Source organism: Pholcus phalangioides, unplaced genomic scaffold (genome assembly GCF_987345545.1).
Source record: "Pholcus phalangioides strain wild (caught in Gottingen) unplaced genomic scaffold, Ppha-v1.0 ptg000009l_1, whole genome shotgun sequence".
Lineage (NCBI taxonomy): Eukaryota > Metazoa > Arthropoda > Arachnida > Araneae > Pholcidae > Pholcus > Pholcus phalangioides.
In genome coordinates, this window is record NW_028301602.1 from 36071922 (window position 1) to 36093216 (window position 21295).

Sequence of the window (21295 nt, forward strand, 5' to 3'; positions counted from 1 at the left end):
AACTATGCATGCTTTTGTAAAAATTTCTCCAAGTAACTTCTAGCAAAGTGTGGACAGAAAAGTAAACGTCTCTTTCTCTGCTCGTTCATATGGGTTCCCAATGAACAAAACTTTGAATGCTCTAGCATTAACTTCATTAGGTATCAACTTTAGTCACTAAGACTTTCTAGTCATTGGAAAACAAAAACCAGAGAACTTGCCATTTCAATATGCTTCTGAAATTCTGAAAACATTGAAAAATTGCAGGCATCATCTTCATAATTTTGCAATAATTGTAGCCAAAACCATCTGATTAGTAAAAGATGTTAACAGATATAAGGTATAGAAAACTGCATGATATGTAGAAAGGAATTTTTGGAAGGAAACTTCTTTTGGAAGGGCTTTTCAGGAAATCAAACCTCTTTTTCCCCTTCACATTGTGCCTGTTTTATATGAGAAACTCATCACCAAGTATGTGACAATCGCACCCCAGTGACATGGTGGTAAGATGTTCATCTACCACTGTGAAGATTGCCATCAGGTCCCAGGTTTGATCCGGGTGAAAAATATAGGTGAGATATTTTTTGCCTAACAATTTCGAGGTGACCACCGATAAATAACGCCTTCATTTCCACCATAACTTGTTAATGGCAGTATATTGCATATAACAATATAGCTGGAAGTGGTGTGCGGTGAAGTAGTATGTGGCAATCATGTCCTTTGATGACCACTTCTCTTCATTTTTGTGTATGTATGCATATTTCTTAAGTTAAATAAATCCTAAAAATTTCTCCCTTGCAATCCAAGAGATTGGTTGAGACCACTATGCTGCAGAAGATACTTTCTTTTCTTACAGATACTTTCTTTTCTTAGAGCATATATATGCTGAACTGCTGAACAAGGCTATGTAATGGAAAGTCTGACCTAACTCTGCTGATAGCTCAAATGATGGGAGCACTGTTCTATGTCATTAGATGCAGAGATTTTATTTAAGCTGGTTCTCTCTGGGTTTACAAGTTACGGATTCTGAATTGTGCTTAACTAATGAACAAAATAGAACCTTCTCAGACCATTTTAATAGGAAATACAAATATTTTAACAGCTGGGGGATGTGAAAATGAATACAGGAAAGGAAATTCAACTGCCTTTGCAAAAAATCTAACCCACGTCCTCTCACTTATCAGATGAGTGCACTAAACCACTACGTTACTAAGGCAATGGAACCTCTCTCCTTAGTGTTAGTATGAAGACTGATTCAGGAAAGAAAATGGAAATTTTGAACTTTGGCCTGACTGTCCATATAAGTTCCCTTTTGGCTCTCAGGAGAGAGAGCTTTCATTGCATTTGTAGAGCAATGGTCTAGCCCACTCACTTGGTAAGTGAGAGAATGTGGGTTCGATTTCTTGCAAAGGCAGTTGAATTTTCTACCCTGAATTCATATTTGCATCAGCCAGCTGTTGAAAACTTTGTATGATCAGGGAAGAGTGACATCATCTTCAGACAGTTTAATAGGTGCTCAAATAATGATTCTAATAATCACATAAATATCATGTGTATAATTCGCACAATTTACCTTAAACAGCATGCATAATCTGAAAGGAAGAGAATTAAAAATCTATAAATGTGCAGCTTTTGTTTAGTTAAATGATTTATCAATTCATTCACCATATAAGTGAGTAAATGTATCATGAAATCCAATAGCAAATTTAATTCAAACTGAAATCTTACACATCATTTCATGTACATACAGTAATGTGTATGATTTTGCATTTTGATGATATGTTTTCTTTTGGGGATTTTTTAATATAGATCAAAGATCCCTTAGCAGTGAAGTATGATGACTCTGAGAGTGTTTCTACAGTCAGTGGTTTCAGTGATGTCATTAGCAATGGTGTTGATAATACTTCAGTTTCTCAGTATCCTACAATGTCTCTTGAACGTGAGAGAAATAAGAGTTTTCAGGAGCGACTTGAACCACTTTTAGGTGTGATTTCATTTCTTTTACTCAAATGATTTCTCATGAATTCACTTCAATCATTTCATAGTTAAAATTTTTTATTTATCTTCCTCCTTTCAAAAGACTCAATCATTGATCTTATATTACTGGAGGGAGGAGCCACCATGACGGAAGTAGCATCGATTACAAGTATATCACTTGATGTGTTTAATAGTTTAATACACAGTTCATGCCAGGCAATTTCCCCACTAAAATGTACAATTGAATCCCTAAAGATTGAAATTGTCTTTTAAAGGTTAAAAAATGATGCAGAACTTCTAAAAAAGATTAAATTATTTTCATTAACCCTGGAATTATCTTTTCTATTAATTCTAGATTTTTCATTAATTTCAAAATTATCTCATATTAATTCTGAAATTATTTCTTTAATTAATTCTAGAACTATCTTTCATTAATTCTGGAACAATAATTGCACTAATCTTGGAAAAAAATAAATAGTTCCTTCCCTCCTCAAAACCCTTTGACTATACATGCCATAAGAAAATAATGGGGATTGCACTGGCAGGAAATACCTCACCTGATCTTCCAACAAACGATGTTTAGGACAGCATTCCCAGCATTCCAAAGGCAGAGATTGCTGATGTCATTCTCCCTCCAGTAGTAAAAGCTTGATACTTTTAATCTAACAGGATTTTTTTTTCCTATCTCATCTAGCTGCTCAAAGAGTTATAGCCATGCGTAACAAAGGTGCATCTAAAGTAGATGAAAACATTAAGCAATACATCTTCAGGTAAACACTTGTGTATATGCATCTCTATCTACTTGAAAAAATTCATTATTTGCTTATTAGGGTTGAAATGTATACTGACGTGAGTGGCATAATTTCGATGGTGAGAGTAAGCATTTTTCATTTTATAAAGGTTGGCAGAAGAGAGAAATAACACTTTCGCTATGTCTATTGAAAATTTTATACAATGCACAAAGGAAAGCAATGAAAGTAACCCTGCAGTTGTCATGAGAAATGTAAGTTTGCATTTATATTTTTCCCTTTTTCTAAACTGTACGAGACATTTTTTTTACACTTATCATTGGTTTTGATTCTTAATTTATTTGTATTTTCACCACTGCCCAAAAGTTTTTAATGTTGAAAAAAAAATTGTTTCATGAAGTAACTTTTATTAATATTAGTAAATTACCTTGTAATAATGGACAGCAACAGTAGGGTCCTAATTATTTGAACTAATGTGGAACGGACCTACCTTGGATAATCAAAAACTCTGATAATACAGACTTTATTAGATTATAAAGTTAAATAAAATGAATAAATTTTCAAATGATGGAAACTGTGTTTTGCTCCTTAATTGCTTCAGATTACTATACAGGGCAATAAAAATATCAAATGAATACAGAGCATATACTGTATGTATATATATATATATATATAGGCAGAGATAGACATGAAAGACTGGGGGCATGACGATGATGCCAATTTGTATATATGCATATACCAGCTCTTTCATTGATGCTGGGGGGGGGGGGAGACAAACCCTCCTCCATCTTTACCTATGATGCAGAACAAAGCTTATGGTTAATGGACTTCTGTATTGTATTCACAATTCACAATATTTTCAATATTACTGCATATACGTTCTTTCATTCAAACTGAGTACAACTCTGGTCTATCGCCATAGGCAATTTACTGCCGAGTGAATTGTGTCAGAAGTATGAGTGAGTACTTAACAGTCTGAATGTGTTTATAGTGTTGTGTTGGATTTTTCAGTGCTGCCATCCATATTTCAGAAGTGAAGTGTGATGATTGCATAATTGTACCATTGTAGGGCTGTTTCTGTCTGTAGTGAGACTTTTTAACTGGGAGATTGGCTTGCATTGTGCCTTGAAATTGGGAACCACAGAAAGCCAACTTCAGCCTACCACCACCACTGTGATGATGAGTGGGGTTTGAACTCATTTCCTTGCAATGCGGGTCCATCACTATGACCACTCGACCACCACAGTAGCTTAACATCAAATGTGAAGCTGCTGTTACATACAGTAAAACCCTCTTAACGGACACCTCCCCCCTCAAATGCAGTCACCCCCTCTTTTATGGCCAAATAATAATTTCACCTCGAATAATAAAAGTATGCATTTTTAAACCCCTGATTAACGGTCACCCCCTCTTTTACGGACACATATTTTGTCCCTCGAGTGACTTCAAAAGAGAGGTTTTACTGTACTTTGTTGTATGTCATTTTACTTTTTTTCTGCATTTACTTTTTTCAAAATCAATAAATGCAAAGAACCTCTCAGATAATTAAAACCTCAGTGAATTGAAGGATGGATAAACAAGTTCTTACTTTAATTATAAAACATATAACAATTATTATTTTTCAGGCCTCAAAAGCTAGCTTAACCCCCAAATGTTTTGTGTCTGAGTTAACTGAATAAATAAAATTATCTTATTTCAAACCCTGTTTACATGTGTGGGAGTTCTAGCAACCAGTTGACGACTTTTCCCCCTCGTAGAGAAAGAAATGGAGACCAGGAATTTCTGAAAATTCTTGAAGCAGGTTTCAACTCTACTTTTTCCACGAGAAAAAGCTGGAACAGTCCTGAAGTTAAAATACATCTTGAACCAATTTTTAACAATAATTATTGCATATAGTAATAATTAAGATTTTTTTTCAAGTTATGACATCATTTTATTTATTGTTTCATAAATACAAACACAAATACAATTATATACATAAATTAAAAGATGTTTCACAAATACAAACATATAATGCACAAATGCAAGTATATAATACACAAATGCAAATATATAATACACACATGCAAGTATATAATACACAAATACCTATATGTAATACACAGATACATACACCCATAATACAAACAAACCATGCCCCCCATCCTAGAGCAGGACCTCTAGGCTGAGATATTTGGGTCTGACTTTTCATGGGCCCTTCCCTTAATAGTTAATTTATAGCGTGAAAGCAAACATGATGAGAATTGTCCCGGACCCCTGTCAGCCTTGTCCTGGTGGGGGGCTCATGAAATAAACACTTTTTTTAACCCCAAAGGACACACTGAATAATCCTTTCTGCAGTCCTAAAATAATTAGTGTATTGAATAAACTATTTTTAGTTCGAGTCATTTCTTAATAGCACTGAAAGATGTTTGTTGGTTTTAGCTTATTATGACTCTAATCATATCATTAATTTTCTTTATAATTTTCTCTCTCAGTTTACTACTTTTTCTGCACTGCTCAAAACAATTATAGGCAATTATGATTTTTAAACATTTTAATTGAGAAAATATTGACAAAAGGAACCTTGTTAAGCATACACAAAGAGTTGTGGCATAAGAGTCAAATCATTAACTAAATTTTGATAAATTTAAATTAATAAATTTTAATAAATTTAAATTAATAAATTTTAATAAATTCAAATTAATAAATTTTAACAAATTCAAATCAATAAATTTTAATAAATTTAAATCAATAAATTTTAATAAATTTAAATCAATAAATTTTAATAAATATATTTTTCATACCTCCTAATTGCTTTGAGCAGTGTATTCAAATCAGTTGGCAGTGAGAGAAATTATCGTTCTTTGAGCCTTCAATCCTAGTTGTTTTGAATACATCTTCTTAGTGTTGAAGATTCACAAGAATAAAAAAAAAATCTTTTTCCCACATTTAAATATCATTGTATAGTATTCATTAGGTTTCTATAGAAACATCTTTTACTTCTTGGATTACTAATAATGTGATTATTTTTAAACAAAATAGATTCGTCAGTTCATGAATGGCATGAGGAACTATCTGGTCAAACATGGTGAAGGCCAATTTGAGCAGCTGGTTCAAGATGAGCGTAGTAAAGTAAATATATATATATATATATTGAAAAACTTTTCATTTAACAAAGGTCAACTCATTCATATTTGAGAGTAAACTCATTCACAGTAAATTATGCAACTCATTTGGAATAATTGATACTGCATTTTGTTTTATCTGTTGCAGTTAAGACAAGACGAATTTTCAAATATTGATGCTATTATTGAAGGGGCTTTACACGAGCTTGTTATCAAACCATTGAAGAGTTACATATACCAGCTATTTGTCAATGAATATACAAGGTGATAGACAGTTCAGTTTTCTTTCAAATCTTATTAACATTATGTAACTTTTATTTATATTTTAAAATGAAAGGGTTTATATCTACTGACCTTTAATTTAATAGAATCTGATGGAAAAAAAATATTATACAAAACATGAATATATTTTTTTTTTGAGTGATTCTTTTAAAGATTTTCAACAAATGGTATAATAATAAATGCTTGCACTAAATAAAATGAATAAATTTTTTATTGAAATTTTTCAGCAAAAATAAGAAGAAAATATTGTAGTAAATACAGAGTGGACAGAAAGTCCATGGCACATCTTAAAAGGGGCGCGGTAGCCCAGGTTGATAAGATACTCACCTAAAGTACCAAAGGATGTTTAGAGGTGTCGCGAGTTGGATACTCTGTTCGTCCTTGTCCAAAAACTTTCCTCTGACACAGGGTACAACAAAAAACGGCGACTTGACCGCAGCAAAAAAAATTGCTACCGCAGGGAATCCCCCATCAAGGGGTTAGCGCACCAACCTCTCGATGAGTATAAATAAACAAGCCTGCCATTCGAAATCGGAAATAAATTGTAGGTCCCGGTCTAATTAGCCCTCGTGTGCAGAAAATGACTGTGGTGCAACAAAAATTATCAAATGAACACATCTTAAAAAGTAATAAAAAAATCAATCAGTTAACCAAAAAAAGCGCTGTTTGCACTAAAATACTTACTGTGATGTAGAGGTTTTTTATGAATTTAAAAAAAAACAGCAATATTTTAAAATTTCACTCACAGAGCACTGTATCACAAAAAACTTGACATACCCTATAAAGCACAACATAAATAGTGTATATGGCACAACAAATCAATAGGAAATTCCCTGGCTGATGGAGTGAATGATTTGACCCTGTTATGGCCACCTCAGTCTCCAGATTTCTTCTTGTGGGGATGTATCAAAGACGAAGTCCATGCCCCAACACATCAGGGAACTGAAGAAAAAAAATTACTCAAATGATTGAGAGACTTCAGCAATCCATGTTAGCAGATAAGTGGATTGAAATTGAATATCCTTCAGGTGTAGCCCGAGCCACAAATGGTGCTGATACTGCAGTGTAGTAGTTTTGTATAGCTCCAATCATAATAAATATTAATTATGCCTCTTTTATGTCACATTTTATGTGTTGCATTTATTTTAACTATTTTGCTTAAATTTATCAAAACAAAAACAAAAAATCCCACCTCTATGTTATGATAAGTATTTTAGTGCAAACCACACATCTTTATGTGAATTAGTTGATTTTTATTCATTTTTAAAAAGGAGTCATGGACTTCGCGCTCACCTTGTATATTGTGAAGTACAGCAAACTCTTGCTAATCCGACACATATCAGACCAGAGTGTGCTGGATTATCGAAATTTCTGGATTACTGGAGGTCAATTGAAAAAGCCTATTTAAATAATATAAATTTCTGCACGCAGACATACAGTAATATGTTTTCCTCTTCTATGATCAAAGAAAGCCCACCCAAAAAATTCCTGATTATTGAGTCTATTTTATAAAGTTTTATATAAAAAGAAGATTTAACAAAAATCAAAATTTTAATAAGGAAATATATCATGTGGAACTCTGAATCAAAAACAAAAAATGCAATTGATCTGCCTTCTACTGAAGCTGTTGAATTTTTTTTTTCATTTTTACACTCTTTTCTTATTTTTTCAAATATCTGCAATGTGGAAAATATTTGTGTATGACAGTTGGTGTACATTGAATACATAATCTTTAATAAATAAGACAATATCTGAAACCATTCCAAATAACATAATATACATTTTTAGGTTACATAACTATTTGGTAATCGTTATGAAATAGAGAAAATCCGCAGGAGTAATAGAAAAAACACATTTTATACAACAACAAAATTACTGCCCTTGACAGCAATACTATTCGCTCAAGATATTTTCAGAGCACCACAGTGACAAAGGATAAAATTACAGTTGTCAAAGAAATTGCTAACAGAACCTTTCAAATCATTCTGTTTAGCAAATGTTTTCACTTAAGTTTATGTACTTCTCTTCTACATCTAATACAAACTTCAACCATAATCTGATATTCCGCAATATTAATTGCCAAAATATTTCTACTTTAACTGACAGTCTCAAACAGGTTTCCATGATTAAATACCTGGGTATTCATATCGATTAAAACCTTAGATGGAAAACTCAGGTAAAATATTTGCAAAATAAACTTCGTTATGTAATTTACGAACTATATTACCTTAAACCATATATAGATCGCTCATTCATGTTAACACTTTATTACTCATTATTCCATTTCCTACTATTATATGATGTGGCTATCTGGGGTGGTGACTTCATTTCAAATCTTACACCAATAATGAAACTTCAAAAAAGAGCAATAATAAGACTCATCACAAGGGATTTTTTAACCCTTTCAAAACAACTTTTTCCATAGTATTGGAATCCTTCCCTTACGTCAGCTTTAGTTATACAAATCCACTATAATTATTTTTAAACGACAATTTACTTTGCCTTCAAACAGATCTTGTTATATACTCGCTACCACTTATTCACAAAACTCTTCTGAAGAAGAATTTTACTTATCTCATCCCAAAATTATGCAACTCTTTGCCACTTGATATGGTACTAATTTATTACCTTTCAAAAGACACATAAAGCAATATCTTTTTTCAATAATGACATTGAGAGTTTCTTTTGAACTGTCATATACTCCTTACCCAGTTAAATTATTAATCTATTCGATCTTACGCATTCGCAACATTATATTGATTCTTGTTATTTGTACTCATCTGAAAACCATGCAATGCGTATTTTATATAGTTGCAACACTTTGCTGTAGCCAAAAATACTACAAATAATGCAAAAGTTTGTTTTGATATTTGATTTTTTCCCCTCATATTAACCACTAAAAAAAGAGAAAAAAAAGAGAGATTTTAATTTTTAAATCCCTTTTTTTTGCATTTTCTTTATTTTATTTATTTTTTCTGTTTTAGTTTGTTGATATTGTTCACTATTAAGTAAGTGTTAATAAGTATTCATTATAAACTTGCAATGTATCAACCAGTATGTGTCTTTAGACCTCTTGGCTGATTTTTTGTCTCATCTTGTATTTTATGTAATAAAATGAAACGAACTTTTGCTAGTTTAGGCATTTAGTAGTTCCTCTTATGATGCTAAACTTGTAAGCAACTTCACAAACGACTTTCTAGCTATTGAACTGGAAGTTGAAAAACATTATATAGCTCTCAAGAAAAATTATCGAATGAATTTTTATCAGATTTATCATGCAGATTCTTCATAAAATCAATTTGCTTCTTTTTGTTCTGGATAGGAATGGCTCATTGAAACTCCTCTCTGATAATATCAAGTTTGCCAGAACAAAGACTCCTGAAGAGCTTGGTGTACCTGTATGTGATTACTTTATTTTCATTTCAAATTGAGAGTTTTGTTCTTAGTGGTGTGTTTAATCCATTTTAAATTATTTTTTATTTACTTAAGATTTCTTTAATAATTCAATTTTAAGGATTTTAATGAATATAGATTGAAATGTATAGTTGTTGAGATATGCATCTGTGAATTTGATTGTCACAAGCTGACCTCTCAATAAGGTAATTGGAAATCTTTCTTTGGTTCATAAGGTAAAATAATTCCTGGGGCTGAGATTAATATTATTCTTAATCATCTACAACTAAAGAGGGGATACTAATTTTTTTTAAAGTGTGATCCCCTTTGAACAAAAATGTTATCAGTGGTCCTCTACATTAGCTAGCCAGTTTTTCAGGACACTCCCTATTTTTTGCAAATAAACGTGAGAAAAATTTCAAGGTGCTGTAGGGACACCTGTTTTTCTTGATTAAAATGTTTGTACTCAATGATAAATTAGTTTGATTTGCCCCTTACAATCCCTAAGGGTATACAGGAAAAATTGCAGTGAACCAGATGCTGCAAATTCTGCCAGCACTGAATCGATAACCCGCAACACCCAGTTTGAGAGAGAGAGGTGTCACTTTCTTAATTTACATCGGTCTTCTCGTGTGTATACCAGGTGTGGCTCAAGCTTAGGTGCAAAGCCTCATGTGAGGCTCTTAAAGATAACCCTGATTGGAGTCCGACAGGGCTTTAATCTGGGAAAACTGGGATAATATATTTTTCAAAACAAAGCCACACACCCTTGTTTACTGATAAAAATGTATGTGACCACGCGTCCTGATTTTTTCAGAATTTGTCTAGTTTTCAAAGCAGTTGTTTCACTTTTTTTTTGTCCTTAATTATTTTCCCACTTTGATCATGCCAAATAACGCAATCCATGAAACCGATCTTATTGATGAGCTATCGTTACTTACACTTGTCCTGTAAAGATGATGTGTAACAAGATGATTTTTATTAGGAAATTTATTTCAAAAGTGTTTCTGATGCTATAGGGACAGGGCAAGCAAGACACCAAATTTTTCCCTTTATTGGAACTGTTCTGGAAAAATTATTATTTGAAGGCATCAAAAAAAAAAAAAAAAAGTAAATTTGCCCATGATAGAGTACACTCTTGTTTCTCGTATTACAGTTCCAGGCACTGTCTATTCCTACAAGGTTTCTCAATATTTTTGTCATCAAGGTATGGCTCAAAAGCGTGATGTCATGTGAATTTTTACTATTAGAAATTTTTAAAAATTTTGGTTTTCAATTTAAGCTTAAGCTGGCTTCCCTCTTTCAACCTGCCACCAAGATGCACCCTTACTTAAGCTGTCTGCTAAATACATGTCATTTCACTTCAAAATAACTTCATAAATGACAATGCACTACTATTACTTACCTGTACTTGCACTTCGTACACATTCCTCTACGGAATGTCTAACAAATTGGCACATGCTAGTCTGAGTGTATGTGTGGCCCTAATGTATTTATGTTGTTGAGTTGCACTTGTTTTGTTTTTGTGCTGCCATCTGTATTCCATTTTCTGAAGTAAAGATGGAAATGCTTGAATTTTCATGTTATGTCAGTATCGTGTTGTTGGTCTGCCTTCTCTCTGCGAAGATACTTTTTGAAATGGGAGGCCAGCTTGCATTTGCACCTCAAAGCTGGAAAACAACAACGCACAATCATTAATAACACTGTTCATAAAATGTAGACCCCATTTTCTCCTTTATATTCACATATTATCATTTTGTGGTTTTAATTTAAAAAAAAAACATTATTTTGAAATCAAATGGTTCTTTTTAGTAGCTCAGCTAAGTAAAAGCATTTTGTAGGTTTGAAATATTTTTGCTTACTTTGTGAAAAACAAAAATAAATGTCTGATTTCGAATTTTTTATTTTGTAAAATCTCTTGCCACCCCCTTCCCCCTTTCATTTGTGTAACCCCCCCCCCCCAGGGAGTTTCGACCCTCACTTTGGGAACCATTGATTTACAAGGTTCCCAGCGGAATCTGCTTGATCATTTCCCTGACCAAAACTCCCAAAGAAAAAAATATTAACCTTCCAAATGTTCTTCAAGTTTTGGTTTCTTCCCCCTCTTTACAGAATTTTTCTCCAACTTTTGTCAAATATTTCACATTTTTCCCCTGACTATTTTTCATTTCCCTGGCCTTTGAGATTGCTTGGACTTTGGACACTTAAAACACACACTTAATCCAATATTCATGATTAGTAGGTCGGATAATGGAATGTGCTACTTTCTCATAAAATTAATGAAGTTGATTTCTAGATATTCACTGTCTTTTATTTATTTATTTTTTGCAGTCTGATTTCAAGCCTCCAGAAGGTGCATCCTTAGAAGTAGTTCACCATTTCCTCAATTGTTTACAACAAGCATACTCTCCCACAAAGAAATTAGAAAATTTACTTGTAGCTATTTCAACTATATATAATAGTGTAAGTAAACCAGAGATGAAATCCCCCTATCAGTAAAATTTGCAATAATTATATACTGTTTGTGCACGTATGAACCACAATTTCCTGCATATAATCCGAATTTCGTTACTTTGTGAGCAAATGCTGTTGTATAATTTCGATACAAAAATTCTATTCATCAATGATGTAATAAATCTTTGGGAATAGAAGGGGCAGTGGGTTTTTTGATTTTGTTGAAAAAATGTCAGTTTTTCCATTCATCTACAAATTTTGAAAAAAAAAATTTTTTTTTTTAAATAATTTTGTCTACACTATGTATTTTGATCCCAACCTCTCCGAATAAAAAAATGTAGTAACTGTGATATCATTGTATAGTGCTGATGATGTTTTTAGATTTTTACTTTCAGTATAACTAAACTTTTCCTTCTTATTTCAACAGGTGCTTCAGGACAAATTAGCTCACAGCAAAGAGCACATTTCTCTTGGTGCCGAGGGTAATCTCCTGTTTTCATGACTTTTCTCAGAATACAGTAGCCACTATATCAAATATTTTTATGCAGTAAACTCTCACTAATTTGGCACATATCAGAACAGCATTGTGCCAGATTAAAGAGTGTGCTATCTATAGCAAAATTTTTACCCTAATTTGCTTATATTTTTAATAGTATTAATTGCAAATTTCAAATTTGAAACTTCAAAATTATTTCCTTACTAATTTTTTTTAAATCGAATGAAACAGCTTTACTATATTACTTTTTAACCTTTAATCTGGATAAACTTACTTATCTAAACCCACAAACCATGAAATTTTATTAATATGGAAAACCTAGGCATTAGGGGAAACATGTATTTAAAAACATGAATGGGAATTAATAGTAATGAAATACTCCACCCACCCGACCAAGCTATGGCCACCCTTACCAGGTGTGGGGGCCCAGTCCAAAAATAATACTGATGCCAAGTCCCAATTTATATTTTATGTTGGAGCGGGGAATCAACATCTAAAAATTTATACATACTATGATTACAAAATATACAGAAATGCTGAAAAAAAATATTCATACCAAAAAATATGGACACAATTATATTTAAATCAAAAAAAATAAAATTTTGAAATTGGTGAAAGAAATAATTCCAAAAACAATCAAAATTAGGACCTAATTAATGAAATTGTCTGAGAACTAATAAAAACTCAGAATTTATGGTTTGGAAATAAGAGAAGAATAATTGACATATAATCCCAGCACCCATGAAAATTGAGAGTATATTGAAGAAATAATTGACAGAGATAATCCAACACCATCTTTTGTAGCAGAAGGCCTTCACACATGAAACGATGTCGCTGAAGGTGGTCACCCCAACTATAGCCATTGGATATACTATGAAAAAAAAGTAAAGATGGTGCATGTGTCAGCCTGCTATATCCAATGATTATAGGTGTGAGATGACCACCTTCAGATATTTTTAGATGAAAATGCAGATTTCCAGACCTGTGAAAATTTATAATTCCAGAATGGATGAGAATTCAGCAGGGGTGGGGCTGTCCAAAATGCAAGCCCGGTGGGGCCACACCTATCACACAGGGCAGCCCTGGACTAAAGTGTCACACATGCTTGTCTTGAAGAGCCTGACACTATAAATTGGAATAGTGTCAGGTGACTACATGTGTCGATAAATAATCAATAGAGGACTGTTTCCAGATAGGATACCATTTGCTTATTTTCTTCAAATGTCTCACAGCTAGAATATAAATTCTAGAGACAGGAGCAAAAATTAGGTCACCAGCCTGAGTTTTAGCCTCGAATAATGAATCGTAATCCAATAAAGTGAACCTCACATTGTGCTTAACTTGAACTATCCCAGGTTCTAGGCCGAATTTCCTTATAAGGCTAGAAGACAGGATGCAGCCTAGGACCCTGAAGTCTGCAGGGCCCTAGGCTACATCCTGTCTTCAAGGACAAATGTTCTGTGACATTTGCCCTTTTGGTTAGTAGGAGTTGAACATTTAGCTGGCCCCATTATCTTCAATATCCTAGGGCTTCATCAAACCTAGTACTACTAAAATACTTGATGCATAGAATATAGTCACATAGCATATAGTCACAGAAACTGCTTCAATATTATTTAAGAGTTTTTACTACCGTCCAATCTGATTCTGTCACGATATTGATTTTCTTTGTTAATGTCTCATTGCTGATGGGGTTTTTTTTTAGATTTCCTTCCAATTTTCATATGGGTATTGGTTCAATGTGGTTTGATCGCTGCCGAAATTGAAGCGGATTACATGTGGGGTCTCTTACACCCATCTGTGATGTTTGGTGAAGGAGGTTATTACCTCACCACCTTGAGCAGTGCTGTGCACGTCTTGAAAAATCTTCAAGCATGCAGTCCCGAATCTCCACAAAACGCACAAATATTGAGTCAGTTTAACTCCGTGGAAAACAGGGGGAACAAAGATGAGCTCTCCAGCCCTAAAGCACAAGGATCTAAAACAGTGAGTTTAATTTTTTTTCTTCTGTATCATCATAATTAAAAATGTGTTCTATGGTTCCATGTAGAAATGAGTAGTATAATTAACTCATGCACATAAATGATTTCTTATCCTAGGTTTCTCCTGAACCAAGACTTCCGTGCATTGCAGACCTGCAAGGTTTTATGAAAATAATGATACCAGATGAACTGACTGGAAGTATTATATCGAAAACCTTGCCTGTTCGGCCAAACATGACTACAAAAGAAGTCGGTAGGTTACTATTTTCAGAAGCATTTTATTATGAAAATTATGTTACTGAAATAAATGCATATGAAAAAATTACGGTTCTGGTGTAATTATTATTCTGTAATTTCAGTATAGCTCCATTTTGCATGTTACGTATTTATTATTCGATAAAATCACTTCTGACCTAGCCTCAGCAGACCACAAAACACTATTTTTAGCACGGTAATTTCAACTTGGCTTGGCAAATGATGCAATAGTTTTTTCAGTTATTACTGAAAGTAATAGTAGTAATCACAGTTAGATGGATTAAGTGCAGCTACTTTTAGGATCCTAAATATCTTAATCTTTCCTTTTTTCACAATTAGTTATTTATTATAATGCTTTTTTTAGCATCTTTTCTAAGCATTATTAGTGGTTTTTTTGCCTGCCTATTTTAAAAAGTTTGAGTGCTCAAACTTTTTGGGCTCTAGTGGTGGTCATATTTTCTCTTGCTGACCACTACATTAATCTGATTATATGCGGACAATAAAGTAATGAAATTTGCTGCTGGGGATTATACGCAGGAAATTATGATAATCAAGTTCACATTTTACATAGCTTCAACTCATCCTACTTTTTTGGTAAAATGTCCTACTTTCTAGTTTTGTCCTACTTTTTCTACTTTTTTACCAAATCCTATCAACAAAATTTGTATAATTTATTTTAATTGAGGAGGGAATCATTGATATATTGCCAAATATTACAGATGTTGTAGATTGCAATTAATGGTTCTGCCAAAACAAATTGTATTGCTGTTAAGGTTATTCGGTGGAGACAGGCATGTATGTGGACCATTTGGTTTATTCCTTTTTCATTTGATTAGTTTGAGGGTTCAACAAGTATAGTAGTCATTAAAAACTTCTGTCTGGATGGTAAAAAATAATTTTGTATTTACCACTTCATGTGGTCCTGGACAGTGACTAACATTCATCGTCCAAAATTATAGTCCACATTTTGTGTTCAGGTGACACAGTTCGCATAATAAAGCAGTTGGATGCATAGGCCTATTCTAGGTTTATTGCATTCAATTGTCTTCTGTATTTTTAGGGCATGCAGAGGCATAAACAATATTTACAACGCTCAGCAAAGAGCTAGAAATGAAAATGTTTTATTTGTCAAAAACAATTATACTGGCATTGAACAATGAAATGTAAACAAATCCCTTTAGGGAAAGGAATGGACAACACAGTAAAATCATCTGGTTCACCTTAACTTATTTGCATCTGGTTTTTTTAATTTACACATTTTGCACTGTGCTTTTTTGGAAGTGGTCTTGAAAGAGCATCATTCTTAAAAAAATTGCATGTCTTCATAATTTGCTGTATGCATTGTCGAAAAGAATGGTCAGACTGGACTGTAATATATATTGTGGGAAGAGACAGAAAAGAATTATCTGCGGTTGCTACTACACTGTTTTGAACAAAAATTGTTTTTGTTATAAGTCAGCTTGAGTCAATTTTACAGGATACTGAAATAGTGCTATGAAATATTAATTATTATTATAAATAATAATTTTAAAATTAAAAAAAAAATTCTGAATTTTTTTTATTATGCTATGATTATGTTGTCTAGGGGGTGTTACCCGCCCCAATCCTACTTTTTAGTCCTAATTTTTCTAATTTTTTGAGTGGTAGACCTGCATTTTATGATTATGACAAATTCCTATGTTTGATGCTTTTATTCATGTGGAATTTTTCTCTTGTTTCAGTTAAAATGATTGCTCATAAATTCAATGTAACTAATCCGCAGGATTATAGCCTTTACAAACTTGTCAAAGGAGAAGGTGAGTCTGCTTGGGTTTTTTTTATGTGTTTTTCAAATACTTCTTTATCAGTGTACATGGCTACATGTATAATACAATTTTTTAAGATGAGAAACATTTTACTTCGAAGAAAAAAAACAACAGATTTTTTGGTTATCACATTTCTCTGCATTAGCTGGCATGCCAGGAAACAGCTAGGGAAACCATTATGCCGGGAATACCCATATTTTCCAGACGCCAAAAAATCCTAGTCATAGAGTCTGGGAGATTATTGAATATCTGGACTCAAAGAATTGATTGAATTGGCTGATTTGAAGCTTATCTGTTCTCTGTATTTTAGGATCCTTATGAACTACAGTGTTTTATAAACTGCGTTAAAATAGGGGGTTAAAAAACCCAAATTTCAGGGTTTGCTTTTGCTACCATAAATTTTGGTCAAGTGCAAATGTCAGATACTAAGCATATTCGTTCTCATAGATTAGATGAGCTAAATGGAAAAATTAATAATAGACTGAGATTACTTAATAATCTTGAAGATCATTAAACAATCATTAAGACTTTGACCTTTGAAGACCGGAGACACCCCGCTTCCCCTCTCAGGGAGATATCAAAGCGTTCCCGAAGGATTGGTGTACCCGGAAAGTTTTATTATAAACAACAAAACACTGTCGCACTGTCAGACAATGGCAACAAAAATAAAATATATATGAAAACGATCGTCAATCTGAGATCATATAACAGATAATTAAAATTGAAACAACAAACGCCGATAGGCAATCAAAATCATAATTATTCTTTGTCATTCAATCATTATTCTTTGTCATTCAATCATTATTCTTTGTCATTCAATCATTATTCTTTGTCATTCAATCATTATTCTTTGTCATTCAATCGTTATTCTTTGATCATGAGAGCAAGATTTCAACAAGTGGAGCAAAATGCTAAAGAATGGCTTGCAAAATGTAATGCAATTCTAAAGCCACATCATATTTCTTCAATCTCTGAACACACAAAACACAGATTTGTATTTTGGCTGGCAGTAATTAGGTTAGAGCGAAAGTAATTGTTTAATTTTTATTATCATTAAAAATATCTGGATAAAACATGTTTGCTGCAGTGATAATTATTGTTTTATTCAGATTCACATATTTATTCAGTATTGGTAAATATCGTCCCCCTTCATGACAGATGAATTTATGTGCAAAGTATTGGGAAAAAGAATGTGGGAAATGACATTTGAATGTTTACTCTACCCATGCTACTCTGCGGCAGTTATTTTCCTAAAATTTTTTGCAACATGTGTTTCAATAGGGTTACACATTTGTGTTTCTGGGAAAACTTAGATAGCTATATAAGGGAGTCAACCAGCTGATTAAAAAAAATGAAAATTTGCACAGTCATGTTTCTGGCATGAGGGGGAGGACGGTATATTAGTATACAGATTGGCAACAGTATTCTGAATGCATCATGTGATCCTTATCGAATCCTCGCTTTTTCTGGCATGCCGGGAAGGGACATGACTCCAACTTTACAAAAAGCTGGTGTTCTCCAATTTTTATAGCATGCCAGTTAATGTAGGGTAATACAGTATATATATACAAATGTTAATTATATTTAAAAAAAATTGGTAGGATTATATGAAGCATGTAGAATAACATTATGATAGGTTTAACATGACACTGCTGAAAGGTTGATGACACTTGAAATAAATCCTAATTGCGCTATCCCATACATAATGCCAACTTCTTTTGCTTAAATCTGTTCTGTCAAAATAAGATCCTAAGGTCATTTGTTCAAGAACGTAGAAAAATTTCAAACTGTCAAAATATTTTATACATACCTTAGCTCTGCTAACTAGTCTTTAGTACAGATGCTAGTATATGAGGGATGTTCTCGAAAAGTAAAGATGCAACTGCTAGTATTTATTGAAACATATTTTTTTTTAAAAATGTCTTTGCTTGTTAAAATGTCTACAACAAATTATTCCCTAGTTCATGGATTATTTTTCTACATAACTGCCACCATTGTCTGTACCTTTTATTTGGCTTGAGTACTAGTTTCTGTACCCTAGTGTAATAGTAATGGCTGGCTACTGGAACCACATTATAACTTCATTTTTATCTTGTCATTGTCATGAATGTGCTGTCCTTCAAGATGTTTGTTGATTTAAAGAAACAAGTGGAAGTCATTGAGCACAAAGTCCACACTGTATGATTGATGTTCGAAATGTGTAACTTTTTTTAGTCTTTTTGAGAAATGTGATGGCAATTTTCACTGTATGAGCCCAAGTAAGTGGACATAACTTGTCAACATTTCCCATTCTTGTTTTGAATAGCCTTACAGGAATTGCAGGTTTCCCAATATATGCAACAGCATTAATTTTGATGTTGGGAGGTATAACGTCAATCAGATAAATAACTCCTATGTCCCAGGAAACAGAAATCACTACTACGAAAAAAATTTTTTTTTTCCTCTAAAATTTCGATGAAGGCATATGACACCATTGCTGATGATTATTGCTTGAATTCATGAACATTAGTCCTTCCTCCATAGAATTCACAACACAGCATTGTTACATTTTATTGATCCTGCTTCCATAAATGGAGATAATTTCTTTGTGAATATCTGCTAGGAGTTTGCTCACATTTGGGGAAACATATAACAGAGTACACTTCGCAGTAGGCAGGATTCTGAATCACTGCCGCTTTTTTGTGAACTCTTACTACTTGAACTAGACTCTGCATAGCAATGACAAGAGACCACAAGGGAAAAGCTGAAGGATCATGGTCAAAGTCTGCATTGGCATTGTATGCAATAAAACATTAATTTTCTGAACCAATACATCATACAGTCGGACCCTGATATAATGGACTCCAATTCAACGAATTCGTCTATTGAACAATTTTTTTTTTCTGAAATTATGATGAAAGTAAAGATCAAATCCCTGTTTAATGAACATACACTAGATATAACTTTCTTTTTTTTTCGAACTGTTCTTAATTTTTTTTCTTCCCAGGAATCAACCTTCAACGCTTCTTAAGAGACAAACTTTTTGTTTGTCTCACTAAAACAGGAATCTGTTCTGTTTTTTAAGTAAAGTAGACAATAGTAATTTAGAGTGTAGGAAGGTTTCAGTGCTCAATTGGTGTACACCAATACCATAAATCATTCTGCTGTCCATGTGTTTAGATTACAGTAAAGAAAGCTGCTTCAAGTTTGTGTTCTGTCTTGACAAGCAAAGAATGGGAGGAGGATTAGCTGAAGAGAAAGCGTTTTTAGGTTAGCGAAAGAATCACAATTTTGACAGAATTTAAAAATGTTGGATATACTAAACAAACTTCTATGAAGCAATTTTTTCATATGCACCCTGACTTCATTCTTAAGTTTATATATATGTGTTTTTTTAATTGTTGTCAGAAATAACTTGGTAACAGGAAACCCAATGTAAGTAGTTTTCAGAATTTGCTGTTTCAAGTGTGTTTATGCTCCTGATCAATTTAACCCTGATTTAATGGATAAAATTTCAGTTTGTTCTGATTGATTTAATTGGAGTTCGACTGTAAAACCCTCATATTTATCTTTGTGATGAGACAATATCAATAAAATTGTAATTTATTTTTTGGTACAAATATTTTATTTCAGAAACTCTGCTGGGTGACAACGAATGTCCACAAACCATAAAAGCAGATCTTCTCACAAAAGGCGTCAATTGTGTCTTTACCTACAAACGCTGTGATGCAAAATTCATTTGGCCTGTGATGGATTGCTCCTAGATACGTCCCCGAACGAAATAGTGGCAGACAAAGAACGTTAAAAATCCCTTTTTCTCTTTTCCCTTTCCTCTCTCTCTCCATATATACCAATATTATTCCCACGTGATCCAATAATTTTGACCTGTATTATAGAAGTTTTCTTAACCATTGCTGTATTTAGACTGAGACATTAGAAAACAAAAACTAAAGATTTTTCTTTTTTTAAAGTCCCGAAATTGTCTTCACATATAAATGGCTCATAAATGTGTCCTTCTTTTTTTATGAATATATAATATATTAGCTGCCAAGTATTCTATGCCTCTATTGGTGTTCAGCAGAGTCTAGTCTGTGTGAATTACGTAATACAAAAAAAATTTACTTGTCAGTGTAAATTCGACAAGAGCTTCCTACTTTGCCTTGTATTTTGTACTTAAAAAAAACGGAAAATATTACAAATTGCATTTTTGTAAACTGACATTACTTTTTATTATATTTCTTTAGAATGGATTATATTTTTTAAACGGCACATTTACAATTAAGACACAGCTATTTCATGGCATTCCTTTTAATAACAGTATCTATCATATGCTTTATCTTATTTTTTTGTCTAAATGTTTGCTCTAAAACGTAAATTTCAGAGTTCGTTTTTTTGAATGTAACCACAATTCATATTTGTAACATGGTGATGTTTGTGTAAATTTCGGTGTGTTCATTTGTTAGTTAGAAAATACATATATATACACACACATAAAATGTTACACATATATATATGTTATTTTAGTGTGTCCGAAACTGATCGGTACTTTTTGCGTGATGTTGCATCATTGTAGTGTTTTACACCAAATATCGCATTATGTTTATGCATTACTTCCATTAAATGGACCATAATTCTTTTAATTGTTAACAGCTGCATTGTGGTAGACATCTGATCAATAGTCATCAAGCTTATATACCTATATGTAATGTCCATATGTTCATTTTGTAAACTGGTTTTACCCAAATCCTTCTCATGTGTTGGAATGCACCTGTAGTAGCATAGAATTTAGTTTAGTATAACTTTTCTAGTATCCATCTTCATTAATACCAACATAACT

At 32.8% G+C, this 21295-nt stretch overlaps 1 protein-coding gene across 3 annotated transcripts in view; it reads left to right on the forward strand.

Annotated features, from left to right (window-relative positions):
- The window catches only part of spri (Src homology 2 domain-containing protein sprint), a 124567-nt gene extending 103934 nt beyond the window's left edge, over window positions 1-20633 (forward strand). For 2 of the 3 annotated variants that reach the window (XM_089236031.1, XM_089236032.1), the window contains 12 exons: window positions 1789-1963; window positions 2651-2726; window positions 2857-2959; window positions 5730-5819; window positions 5961-6076; window positions 9417-9492; window positions 11819-11950; window positions 12369-12423; window positions 14143-14423; window positions 14537-14672; window positions 16396-16470; window positions 20092-20361. In XM_089236031.1, the coding sequence (XP_089092157.1) occupies window positions 1789-1963; window positions 2651-2726; window positions 2857-2959; window positions 5730-5819; window positions 5961-6076; window positions 9417-9492; window positions 11819-11950; window positions 12369-12423; window positions 14143-14423; window positions 14537-14672; window positions 16396-16470; window positions 20092-20222 (1446 nt within the window). In that variant the 3' untranslated portion in view covers window positions 20223-20361. Of the gene's footprint in view, window positions 1-1788; window positions 1964-2650; window positions 2727-2856; window positions 2960-5729; window positions 5820-5960; window positions 6077-9416; window positions 9493-11818; window positions 11951-12368; window positions 12424-14142; window positions 14424-14536; window positions 14673-16395; window positions 16471-20091 lie in introns of all 3 variants that reach the window. The other variant, XM_089236033.1, reaches the window with a different exon arrangement.
- Window positions 20634-21295: the final 662 nt, after the last annotated feature.